Source organism: Heptranchias perlo, chromosome 7 (assembly GCF_035084215.1).
Source record: "Heptranchias perlo isolate sHepPer1 chromosome 7, sHepPer1.hap1, whole genome shotgun sequence".
NCBI lineage: Eukaryota > Metazoa > Chordata > Chondrichthyes > Hexanchiformes > Hexanchidae > Heptranchias > Heptranchias perlo.
In genome coordinates, this window is record NC_090331.1 from 3012802 (window position 1) to 3025199 (window position 12398).

Below are 12398 nucleotides of genomic sequence, written 5' to 3' on the forward strand. Positions count from 1 at the left end.
TCTTAAGTAATAATCTTTTATGTGGCACCTTGTCGAATGCCTTCTGGAAGTCTAAATACACTACGTCCACTGGTTCCCCTTTATCCACCCTATACGTTATATCCTCAAAGAACTCAAGCAAATTTGTCAGACATGACTTCCCCTTCATAAAGCCATGCTGACTTTGTCCTATTAAATTATGCTTATCTAAATGTTCCGTTACTGTCTCCTTAATAATAGACTCCAAAATTTTACCCACCACAGATGTTAAGCTAACTGGCCTATAATTTCCAGCCTTCTGCCTACTACCCTTTTTAAATAACGGTGTTACATTAGCAGTTTTCCAATCTGCCGGGACCTCTCCTGAGTCCAGGGAATTTTGGAAAACTATCACCAAAGCATCCACAATCCCTACTGCCACTTCCCTCAAGACCCTAGGATGGAAGCCATCAGGTCCAGGGGATTTATCCGCCTTGAGTCCCATTATTTTACTGAGTACCATCTCCTGAGTGATTTTAATCGTATTTAGCTCCTCCCCCCCTAGAGGCCCCTATTTGTCCAGTGTTGGGATATTCTTAGTGTCCTCTACTGTAAAGACTGAAACAAAATATTTGTTCAGCATTTTTGCCATCTCCATGTTTCCCACCATTAATTTCCCGGTCTCATCCTCTAAGGGACCTTAGCCACCCTTTTTCTTTTTATATAACTATAGAAACTCTTGCTATCTGTTTTTATATTTTTTGCTAATTTCTTTTCATAATCTAACTTCCCTTTCTTAATCAATCCTTTAGTTACTTTTTGCTGTCTTTTGAAGAATTCCCAATCTTCTATCCTCCCACTAAGTTTGGCTACCTTATATGTCCTTGTTTTTAGTCGGATACTATCCTTGATTTCTTTACTTAGCCACGGATGGCTGTCATTTCTTTTACACCCTTTTTTCCTCAGTGGAATATATTTATTTTGAAAGTTGTAAAATAACTCCCTAAATGAACACCACTGCTCATGTACCGTCTTACCCTTTAATCTATTTTCCCAGTCCACTTTAATCAATTCCGCTCTCATACCATCATAGTCTCCTTTATTCAAGCTCAGTACGCTTGTTTGAGAATCAACCTTCTCACCCTCTAATTGGATATGGAATTCAACCATGTTGTGGTCGCTCGTTCCAAGGGGATCCTTAACTAGGACATTATTAATTAATCCTGACTCATTACACAGGACCAGGTCCAAGGTTGCCTGCCCCCTTGTAGGATCAGTTACATACTGCTCAAGAAATCCATCCCTGATGCACTCAATGAACTCGTCCTCAAGGCTGCTCTGCCCAATTTGATTTGTCCAGTTAATATGATAATTAAAATCCCCCATAATTATGGCTGTTCCCTTATTACATGCCCCGACTATCTCCTGATTAATACTTCTTCCAGCAGAGTTGCAACTATTAGGAGGCCTATATACTACGCCCACTAATGTTTTTTTTCCCTTATTATTCCTTATCTCCACCCAAACTGTTTCATTATCTTGATGCTTTGTCCCAATATCATTTCTCTGTATTACAGTGATTCCTTCCTTTATTAACATAGCCACCCCACCTCCCCTTCCTTCCTGCCTGTCCTTCCTGATTGTTAAATACCCTGGCATATTTAATTCCCAGTCGTTGTCACCCTGCAGCCATGTTTCTGTAATGGCCACAAGATCATACCCATACGTAGTTATTTGTGCCGTTAACTCGTCCATTTTATTACGAATGCTACGTGCATTCAGATAAAGAACTTTCAAATCTGTTTTGTGACGCTTAGTTCCTGCTTTTTCCTTTTTTAACACTTTACCTATTACTCCATACCTTCTGTCCCTTCCTGTTACGCTTTCCTCTCTCTCCCTGCTCAGGTTCCCAACCCCCTGCCACTTTAGTTTAAACCCTCCCCAACAGCACTAGCAAACACTCCTCCTAGGACAGCGGTCCCGGCCCTGCCCAGGTGCAGACCATCCGGTTTGTACTGGTCCCACCTCCCCCAGAACCGTTTCCAGTGTCCCAGGAATTTGAATCCCTCCCCCTTGCACCATTCCTCTAGCCACGTATTCATTTGAAATATCCTCCTATTTCTACTCTGACTAGCACGTGGCACTGGCAGCAATCCTGAGATTACTACCTTTGAGGTCCTATTTTTTAATTTACCTCCTAACTCCCTATATTCTGCTTTTAGGACCTCATCCCCTTTTTTACCTATATCGTTGGTGCCTATGTGCACCACGACAGCTGGTTGTTCGCCCTCCCCCTCCAAAATGTTCTGTAGCCGCTCCGAGACATCCTTGATCCTTGCACCAGGGAGGCAACACACCATCCTGGAGTCTCGGTTGCGGCCGCAGAAACGCCTGTCTATTCCCCTTACAATTGAGTCCCCTATCACTATAGCTCTGCCACTCTTTTTCCTCCCAGCCTGTGCAGCAGAGCTACCCGTGGTGCCAGGAAGTTGGCTGCTGCTGCCTTCCCCTGATAAGTCATCCCCCCCAACAGCATCCAAAGTGGCATATCTGTTTGAGAGGGGGATGGCCACAGGGGACCCCTGCACTACCTGCCTGCATCTCTTACTCTTCCTGGTGGTCACCCATTCACTTCCTGCCTGTATACCCTTTACCTGCGGTGTGACCAACTCGCTAAACGTGCTATCCACGAGTTTCTCTGCATCGCGAATGCTCCACAGTGAGTCCACCCGCAGCTCCAGCTCCAAGATACGATCGGTCAGTAGCTGCAGGTTTGGATGTTCACGCACAGTTCAGCCGTTAACTAAATCTGGTTCATTACTCATTACTAAATCTAGTATGGCTTGCCCCCTTGTTGTCTCTAGGACATACTGCTGTAGAAAACTATCCCGGACACACTCAAGAAATTCACTACCTTTCTGACAGTTACTAGTCTGCTTTTCCCAATCTATGTGAAGGTTAAAATCCCCCATTAAGACCACTATGCCTTTCTTACACGTTTGTCTAATCTCTGCATTTATACAATCTAGCACTTCAGAGCTGCTGCCAGGGCTCCTATATACAACTCCCACTGTAGTCTTAGATCCTTTCCTATTTCTCAATTCAACCCATAAGGTCTCTGTTGGCTGCTTACCTCTCGTTATATCCTCCTTTATCATTGAAGTGATTTCATCTCTAATCATTAAGGCTACTCCTCCCCCTCTTCCATTTTCCCTATCTCTCCTATAGACCATATAACCCGGTATATTTAGTTCCCAATCCTGACCATCCTGCAGCCATGTCTCAGTAATTGCTATCATGTCATACCCTCCAATTTGAATTTGTACCTGTAGTTCATTTAATTTATTCCTTATACTCCGTGCATTTGTATATAGAACTCTTAGTTGGGCCACACACCCTAGCCTGACCTTCAGCTTTGATGCTGGGTTAATCGCCTTACGCCTTCTAGTTTTCACTTTATCTGTCGTGCTTAAAGTACACTTTCTTTCCGCTGCTCTACGCTTTTCCCTTTCACTTGTTCTTGAACAACTGTTTGTACTATTTGTATTGTAGATTTCCCCTGGGTCTTCCCCTCTCTTGCTGCTCTCAACTTTACTCCCTTCTGACTCCCCGCTCAGGTTCCCATCCCCCTGCCACTCTAGTTTAAACCCTCCCCAACAGCACGAGCAAACACCCCCGCGAGGACATTGGTCCCGGTCCTGCTCGGGTGTAACCCGTCCCGCTTGTACAGGTCCCACCTTCCCCAGAACCGGTCCCAATGTCCCAGAAATCTAAATCCCTCCCTCCTACACCATCCCTGCAGCCACGCATTCATCTGATCTATTCTCCTGTTCCTTTACTCACTGGCACGTGGCACTGAGATTACTACCCTTAAGGTCCTGCTTTTTAACTTATTTCCTCACTCCTTATATTCTGCTTGCAGGACCTCATCCCTTTTTGAGGTAATAGGTAATATTTGGTGTCACATCACAATAGTCTCTCACTCACCACTTGCAAATGGATGCTAGTTTTGTTGGTGGGAAACTCTGCTTTTGACACTGAGAGAAAGCTCGATCTGCGAGATCCCCAGTGCAGGAAAAACCCTTGACACTCTCTTTCTCGGATCTTGTTCACCTGGGCGTGGAACCTGAATCCCGGCAAGAGGCAGCACCTTCAGGACTGAAGGAAGGAACCGTATAATCACAGACAGTGCGGCCTGAGGGTGTGTGGTAATACACAAGTGAGAGATTAAGGAGGTCAAATGGAGGCAACCAGGTGTGGGACTGGAGTCACATATAGGCCCGGACCGGGTAAGGACGGCAGGTTTCCTTCCCTAAAGGACATCAGTGAACCAGGTGGGTTTTTTGCGACAATCCGACAGCTTCACGGTCACTTTTACTGATTCCAGATTTTTATTGCCACGTATTTTTTAAGCTGAATTCAAATTCTCAGACTGCCCTGGAGGGATTTGAACTCTCGTTCTCTGGGTCATGGTTCAGTAACAGAAACACTACACTGCCATAGCTGTGGAACTACAGCCCACGGTCCCAGGCTGACTCAGCACAGGCCCGGGATGGAGGCTGGGCCTTTCTTGCCTTGTGTGTGGGGGCGCTCAAGGTGGTCAGCTGACCAGGGAACGGAGCCCTTAAAATCAAAGCCAGGCCATTCAGGAGAGAAGTTAGGAAACACTTATTAACGCAAAGTAGAAGTGTGGAACTCTCTCCCACAAAAAGCAGTGGATGCTAGCTCATATAATTATAAATCAGACATCGATAGATTTTTGCTAGCCAAGGATATGAAGGGATATGGAGCCCAGGCACTCACTGAATTGCAGAAGAGGCTGGAGGGGCTGAATGGCCTCCTCCTGTTCCTATCTTCCTAAATGTGGAGATGCCGGTGATGGACTGGGGTTGACAATTGTAAACAATTTTACAACACCAAGTTATAGTCCAGCAATTTTATTTTAAATTCACAAGCTTTCGGAGGCTACCTCCTTCCTCACCTGGACTATAACTTGGTGTTGTAAAATTGTTTACAATTATCTTCCTAAAAGCAGTGGGACTTCGACTCTCAAAGACTAGAAAGGGAGAAGGTCTCGGGGCCCTCACCTTGTTATGGATGACAACCACGTGTTGGAGGTCAGAGTTCAGCCAGGTGTCCATAGCCTTGCAGATGCTGCAGATCTTGTCCAGAGGAGGGGCGTGGAGATCTGGCCAACCAAAGTCCACCACCTGCAAAGACAAATCCCACCTTAGTGACAAGCTGGGCTGGAGACAGAACGCAATGCGAGCTCTCTTCATTGGGGCGTGCTGTTGCTCCCCTCTCCACCGGAGGGAGCAGCATCACCCCCTCCACTGAACACAGCAATGATGTGGAGATGCCGGTGATGGACTGGGGTTGACAATTGTAAACAATTTTACAACACCAAGTTATAGTCCAGCAATTTTATTTTAAATTCACAAGCTTTCGGAGGCTGTGAATTTAAAATAAAATTGCTGGACTATAACTTGGTGTTGTAAAATTGTTTACAATTGAACACAGCAAAGCGGTGTGTTGAATGATGAGCAAACTCAGCCCAGGCCAATGGAAGAGTTCTCCGCTCACACACTCCAGGCTCTTCGGCCCAGCTTCCGGCCACCCACTCCCGAAGGTCCAGATTCTCATTAAGGTGGGGCCAGCCCTCCCGCTGCCTCACCCATTGGCTCATTCTTCACGTGTGAGCCTGGACACTGAGGCCCAACAGAATATCAGACCGCGGAGAGCGTCATCGCCCAGACTGAACGTGATCAGCCCCACGCTGGGTGAGAACAGCTAACTCTGCACAGGCCAGGGTTGGAATCTGGGCCCCTCCTGCTCCGACACCCAGTGAATGGGGACTGGGTTACAGACTGACACCCAGTGAATGGGGACTGGGTTACAGACTGACACCCAGTGAATGGGGACTGGGTTACAGACTGACACCCAGTGAATGGGGACTGGGTTACAGACTGGCACCCAGTGAATGGGGACTGGGTTACAGACTGGCACCCAGTGAATGGGGACTGGGTTACAGACTGACACCCAGTGAATGGGGACTGGGTAACACACTGACACCCAGTGAATGGGGACTGGGTTACAGACTGACACCCAGTGAATGGGGACTGGGTTACAGACTGACACCCAGTGAATGGGGACTGGGTTACAAGCTGAGACCCGGTGAATGGGGACTGGGTTACAGACTGACACCCAGTGAATGGGGACTGGGTTACAGACTGACACCCAGTGAATGGGGACTGGGTTACAGACTGAGACCCAGTGAATGGGGACTGGGTTACAGACTGACACCCAGTGAATGGGGACTGGGTTACAGACTGACACCCAATGAATGGGGACTGGGTTACAGACTGACACCCAGTGAATGGGGACTGGGTTACAGACTGACACCCAGTGAATGGGGACTGGGTTACAGACTGGCACCCAGTGAATGGGGACTGGGTTACAGACTGACACCCAGTGAATGGGGACTGGGTTACAGACTGACACCCAGTGAATGGGGACTGGGTTACAGACTGACACCCAGTGAATGGGGACTGGGTTACAGACTGACACCCAGTGAATGGGGACTGGGTTACAGACTGACACCCAGTGAATGGGGACTGGGTAACACACTGACACCCAGTGAATGGGGACTGGGTTACAGACTGACACCCGGTGAATGGGGACTGGGTTACAGACTGACACCCAGTGAATGGGGACTGGGTTACAGACTGACACCCAATGAATGGGGACTGGGTTACAGACTGACACCCAGTGAATGGGGACTGGGTTACAGACTGACACCCAGTGAATGGGGACTGGGTTACAGACTGACACCCAGTGAATGGGGACTGGGTAACACACTGACACCCAGTGAATGGGGACTGGGTTACAGACTGAGACCCAGTGAATGGGGACTGGGTTACAGACTGACACCCAGTGAATGGGGACTGGGTAACACACTGACACCCAGTGAATGGGGACTGGGTTACAGACTGACACCCGGTGAATGGGGACTGGGTTACAGACTGACACCCAGTGAATGGGGACTGGGTTACAGACTGACACCCAATGAATGGGGACTGGGTTACAGACTGACACCCAGTGAATGGGGACTGGGTTACAGACTGACACCCAGTGAATGGGGACTGGGTTACAGACTGACACCCAGTGAATGGGGACTGGGTAACACACTGACACCCAGTGAATGGGGACTGGGTTACAGACTGACACCCGGTGAATGGGGACTGGGTTACAGACTGACACCCAGTGAATGGGGACTGGGTTACAGACTGACACCCGGTGAATGGGGACTGGGTTACAGACTGACACCCAGTGAATGGGGACTGGGTTACAGACTGACACCCGGTGAATGGGGACTGGGTTACAGACTGACACCCAGTGAATGGGGACTGGGTTACAGACTGACACCCAGTGAATGGGGGATGGGTTACAGACTGGCACCCAGTGAATGGGGACTGGGTAACACACTGACACCCAGTGAATGGGGACTGGGATACAGACTGAGACCCAGTGAATGGGGACTGGGTTACAGACTGGCACCCAGTGAATGGGGGATGGGTTACAGACTGGCACCCAGTGAATGGGGACTGGGTAACACACTGACACCCAGTGAATGGGGACTGGGTTACAGACTGACACCCAGTGAATGGGGACTGGGTTACAGACTGACACCCAGTGAATGGGGACTGGGTTACAGACTGACACCCGGTGAATGGGGACTGGGTTACAGACTGACACCCAGTGAATGGGGACTGGGTTACAGACTGACACCCAGTGAATGGGGGATGGGTTACAGACTGGCACCCAGTGAATGGGGACTGGGTAACACACTGACACCCAGTGAATGGGGACTGGGATACAGACTGAGACCCAGTGAATGGGGACTGGGTTACAGACTGGCACCCAGTGAATGGGGGATGGGTTACAGACTGGCACCCAGTGAATGGGGACTGGGTAACACACTGACACCCAGTGAATGGGGACTGGGTTACAGACTGACACCCAGTGAATGGGGACTGGGTTACAGACTGACACCCAGTGAATGGGGACTGGGTTACAGACTGGCACCCAGTGAATGGGGACTGGGTTACAGACTGGCACCCAGTGAATGGGGGATGGGTTACAGACTGGCACCCAGTGAATGGGGACTGGGTTACAGACTGACACCCGGTGAATGGGGACTGGGTAACAGACTGAGACCCAGTGAATGGGGACTGGGTTACAGACTGAGACCCAGTGAATGGGGACTGGGTTACAGACTGGCACCCAGTGAATGGGGACTGGGTTACAGACTGAGACCCAGTGAATGGGGACTGGGTTACAGACTGACACCCAGTGAATGGGGACTGGGTTACAGACTGAGACCCAGTGAATGGGGACTGGGTTACAGACTGACACCCAGTGAATGGGGACTGGGTTACAGACTGACACCCAATGAATGGGGACTGGGTTACAGACTGACACCCAGTGAATGGGGACTGGGTTACAGACTGAGACCCAGTGAATGGGGACTGGGTTACAGACTGAGACCCAGTGAATGGGGACTGGGTTACAGACTGAGACCCAGTGAATGGGGACTGGGTTACAGACTGGCACCCAGTGAATGGGGACTGGGTTACAGACTGAGACCCAGTGAATGGGGACTGGGTTACAGACTGACACCCAGTGAATGGGGACTGGGTTACAGACTGAGACCCAGTGAATGGGGACTGGGTTACAGACTGACACCCAGTGAATGGGGACTGGGTTACAGACTGACACCCAATGAATGGGGACTGGGTTACAGACTGACACCCAGTGAATGGGGACTGGGTTACAGACTGAGACCCAGTGAATGGGGACTGGGTTACAGACTGAGACCCAGTGAATGGGGACTGGGTTACAGACTGACACCCAGTGAATGGGGACTGGGTTACAGACTGACACCCAGTGAATGGGGACTGGGTTACAGACTGAGACCCAGTGAATGGGGACTGGGTTACAGACTGACACCCAGTGAATGGGGACTGGGTTACAGACTGACACCCAATGAATGGGGACTGGGTTACAGACTGACACCCAGTGAATGGGGACTGGGTTACAGACTGAGACCCAGTGAATGGGGACTGGGTTACAGACTGACACCCAGTGAATGGGGACTGGGTTACAGGCTGAGACCCGGTGAATGGGGACTGGGTTACAGACTGAGACCCAGTGAATGGGGACTGGGTTACAGACTGACACCCAGTGAATGGGGACTGGGTTACAGACTGACACCCAATGAATGGGGACTGGGTTACAGACTGACACCCAGTGAATGGGGACTGGGTTACAGACTGAGACCCAGTGAATGGGGACTGGGTTACAGACTGACACCCAGTGAATGGGGGCTGGGTTACAGACTGACACCCGGTGAATGGGGACTGGGTTACAGACTGACACCCAGTGAATGGGGACTGGGTTACAGTCTGGCACCCAGTGAATGGGGACTGGGTAACACACTGACACCCAGTGAATGGGGGCTGGGTTACAGACTGACACCCAGTGAATGGGGACTGGGTTACAGGCTGAGACCCGGTGAATGGGGACTGGGTTACAGACTGACACCCAGTGAATGGGGACTGGGTTACAGGCTGAGACCCGGTGAATGGGGACTGGGTTACAGACTGAGACCCAGTGAATGGGGACTGGGTTACAGACTGACACCCAGTGAATGGGGACTGGGTTACAGACTGACACCCAATGAATGGGGACTGGGTTACAGACTGACACCCAGTGAATGGGGACTGGGTTACAGACTGAGACCCAGTGAATGGGGACTGGGTTACAGACTGACACCCAGTGAATGGGGACTGGGTTACAGACTGACACCCGGTGAATGGGGACTGGGTTACAGACTGACACCCAGTGAATGGGGACTGGGTTACAGACTGGCACCCAGTGAATGGGGACTGGGTAACACACTGACACCCAGTGAATGGGGACTGGGTTACAGACTGACACCCGGTGAATGGGGACTGGGTTACAGACTGGCACCCAGTGAATGGGGACTGGGTTACAGACTGACACCCAGTGAATGGGGACTGGGTTACAGACTGGCACCCAATGAATGGGGACTGGGTTACAGACTGGCACCCAGTGAATGGGGACTGGGTTACAGACTGGCACCCAGTGAATGGGGACTGGGTAACACACTGACACCCAGTGAATGGGGACTGGGTAACACACTGACACCCAGTGAATGGGGACTGGGTTACAGACTGACACCCAGTGAATGGGGGATGGGTTACAGACTGGCACCCAGTGAATGGGGACTGGGTAACACACTGACACCCAGTGAATGGGGATGGGTTACAGACTGACAACCAGTGAATGGGGACTGGGTTACAGACTGACACCCAATGAATGGGGACTGGGTAACACACTGACACCCAGTGAATGGGGGATGGGTTACAGACTGGCACCCAGTGAATGGGGATGGGTTACAGACTGACACCCAGTGAATGGGGACTGGGTTACAGACTGACACCCAGTGAATGGGGACTGGGTTACAGACTGGCACCCAGTGAATGGGGACTGGGTAACACACTGACACCCAGTGAATGGGGACTGGGATACAGACTGAGACCCAGTGAATGGGGACTGGGTTACAGACTGGCACCCAGTGAATGGGGGATGGGTTACAGACTGGCACCCAGTGAATGGGGACTGGGTAACACACTGACACCCGGTGAATGGGGACTGGGTAACAGACTGAGACCCAGTGAATGGGGACTGGGTTACAGACTGAGACCCAGTGAATGGGGACTGGGTTACAGACTGGCACCCAGTGAATGGGGACTGGGTTACAGACTGAGACCCAGTGAATGGGGACTGGGTTACAGACTGAGACCCAGTGAATGGGGACTGGGTTACAGACTGAGACCCAGTGAATGGGGACTGGGTTACAGACTGAGACCCAGTGAATGGGGACTGGGTTACAGACTGAGACCCAGTGAATGGGGACTGGGTTACAGACTGAGACCCAGTGAATGGGGACTGGGTTACAGACTGAGACCCAGTGAATGGGGACTGGGTTACAGACTGACACCCAGTGAATGGGGACTGGGTTACAGACTGAGACCCAGTGAATGGGGACTGGGTTACAGACTGGCACCCAGTGAATGAGGACTGGGTTACAGACTGAGACCCAGTGAATGGGGACTGGGTTACAGACTGGCACCCAGTGAATGAGGACTGGGTTACAGACTGACACCCAGTGAATGGGGACTGGGTAACACACTGAGACCCAGTGAATGGGGACTGGGTTACAGACTGAGACCCAGTGAATGGGGACTGGGTTACAGACTGACACCCAGTGAATGGGGACTGGGTTACAGACTGACACCCAGTGAATGGGGACTGGGTTACAGACTGACACCCAGTGAATGGGGACTGGGTTACAGACTGACACCCAGTGAATGGGGACTGGGTTACAGACTGACACCCAGTGAATGGGGACTGGATTACAGACTGACACCCAGTGAATGGGGACTGGGTTACAGACTGACACCCAGTGAATGGGGACTGGGTTACAGACTGACACCCAGTGAATGGGGACTGGGTTACAGACTGACACCCAGTGAATGGGGACTGGGTTACAGACTGACACCCAGTGAATGGGGACTGGGTTACAGACTGACACCCAGTGAATGGGGACTGGGTTACAGACGGACACCCAGTGAATGGGGACTGGGTTACAGACTGACACCCAGTGAATGGGGACTGGGTTACAGACTGAGACCCAGTGAATGGGGACTGGGTTACAGACTGACACCCAGTGAATGGGGACTGGGTTACAGACTGACACCCAGTGAATGGGGACTGGGTTACAGACTGACACCCAGTGATTGGGGACTGGGTTACAGACTGACACCCAGTGAATGGGGACTGGGTTACAGACTGACACCCAGTGATTGGGGACTGGGTTACAGACTGAGACCCGGTGAATGGGGACTGGGTTACAGACTGACACCCTGTGAATGGGGACTGGGTTACAGACTGACACCCAGTGAATGGGGACTGGGTTACAGACTGACAACCAATGAATGGGGACTGGGTTACAGACTGACAACCAATGAATGGGGACTGGGTTTTGGACTGACCACCAGTGAATGGGGACTGGGTTACAGACTGACACCCAGTGAATGGGGACTGGGTTACAGGCTGAGACCCGGTGAATGGGGACTGGGTTACAGACTGACACCCAATGAATGGGGACTGGGTTACAGACTGACACCCGGTGAATGGGGACTGGGTTACAGACTGACACCCAATGAATGGGGACTGGGTTACAGACTGACACCCAGTGAATGGGGACTGGGTTACAGACTGACACCCGGTGAATGGGGACTGGGTTACAGACTGACACCCGGTGAATGGGGACTGGGTTACTGACTGACACC

At 50.9% G+C, this 12398-nt stretch overlaps 1 protein-coding gene across 8 annotated transcripts in view; it reads right to left on the minus strand.

Annotated features, from left to right (window-relative positions):
- The window catches only part of tns1b (tensin 1b), a 611533-nt gene that overhangs the window by 192264 nt on the left and 406871 nt on the right, over window positions 1-12398 (minus strand). For all 8 annotated transcript variants that reach the window (XM_067986941.1, XM_067986942.1, XM_067986943.1 and 5 more), the window contains one exon: window positions 5046-5168. In XM_067986941.1, the coding sequence (XP_067843042.1) occupies window positions 5046-5168 (123 nt within the window). The remainder of the gene's footprint in view (window positions 1-5045; window positions 5169-12398) is intronic.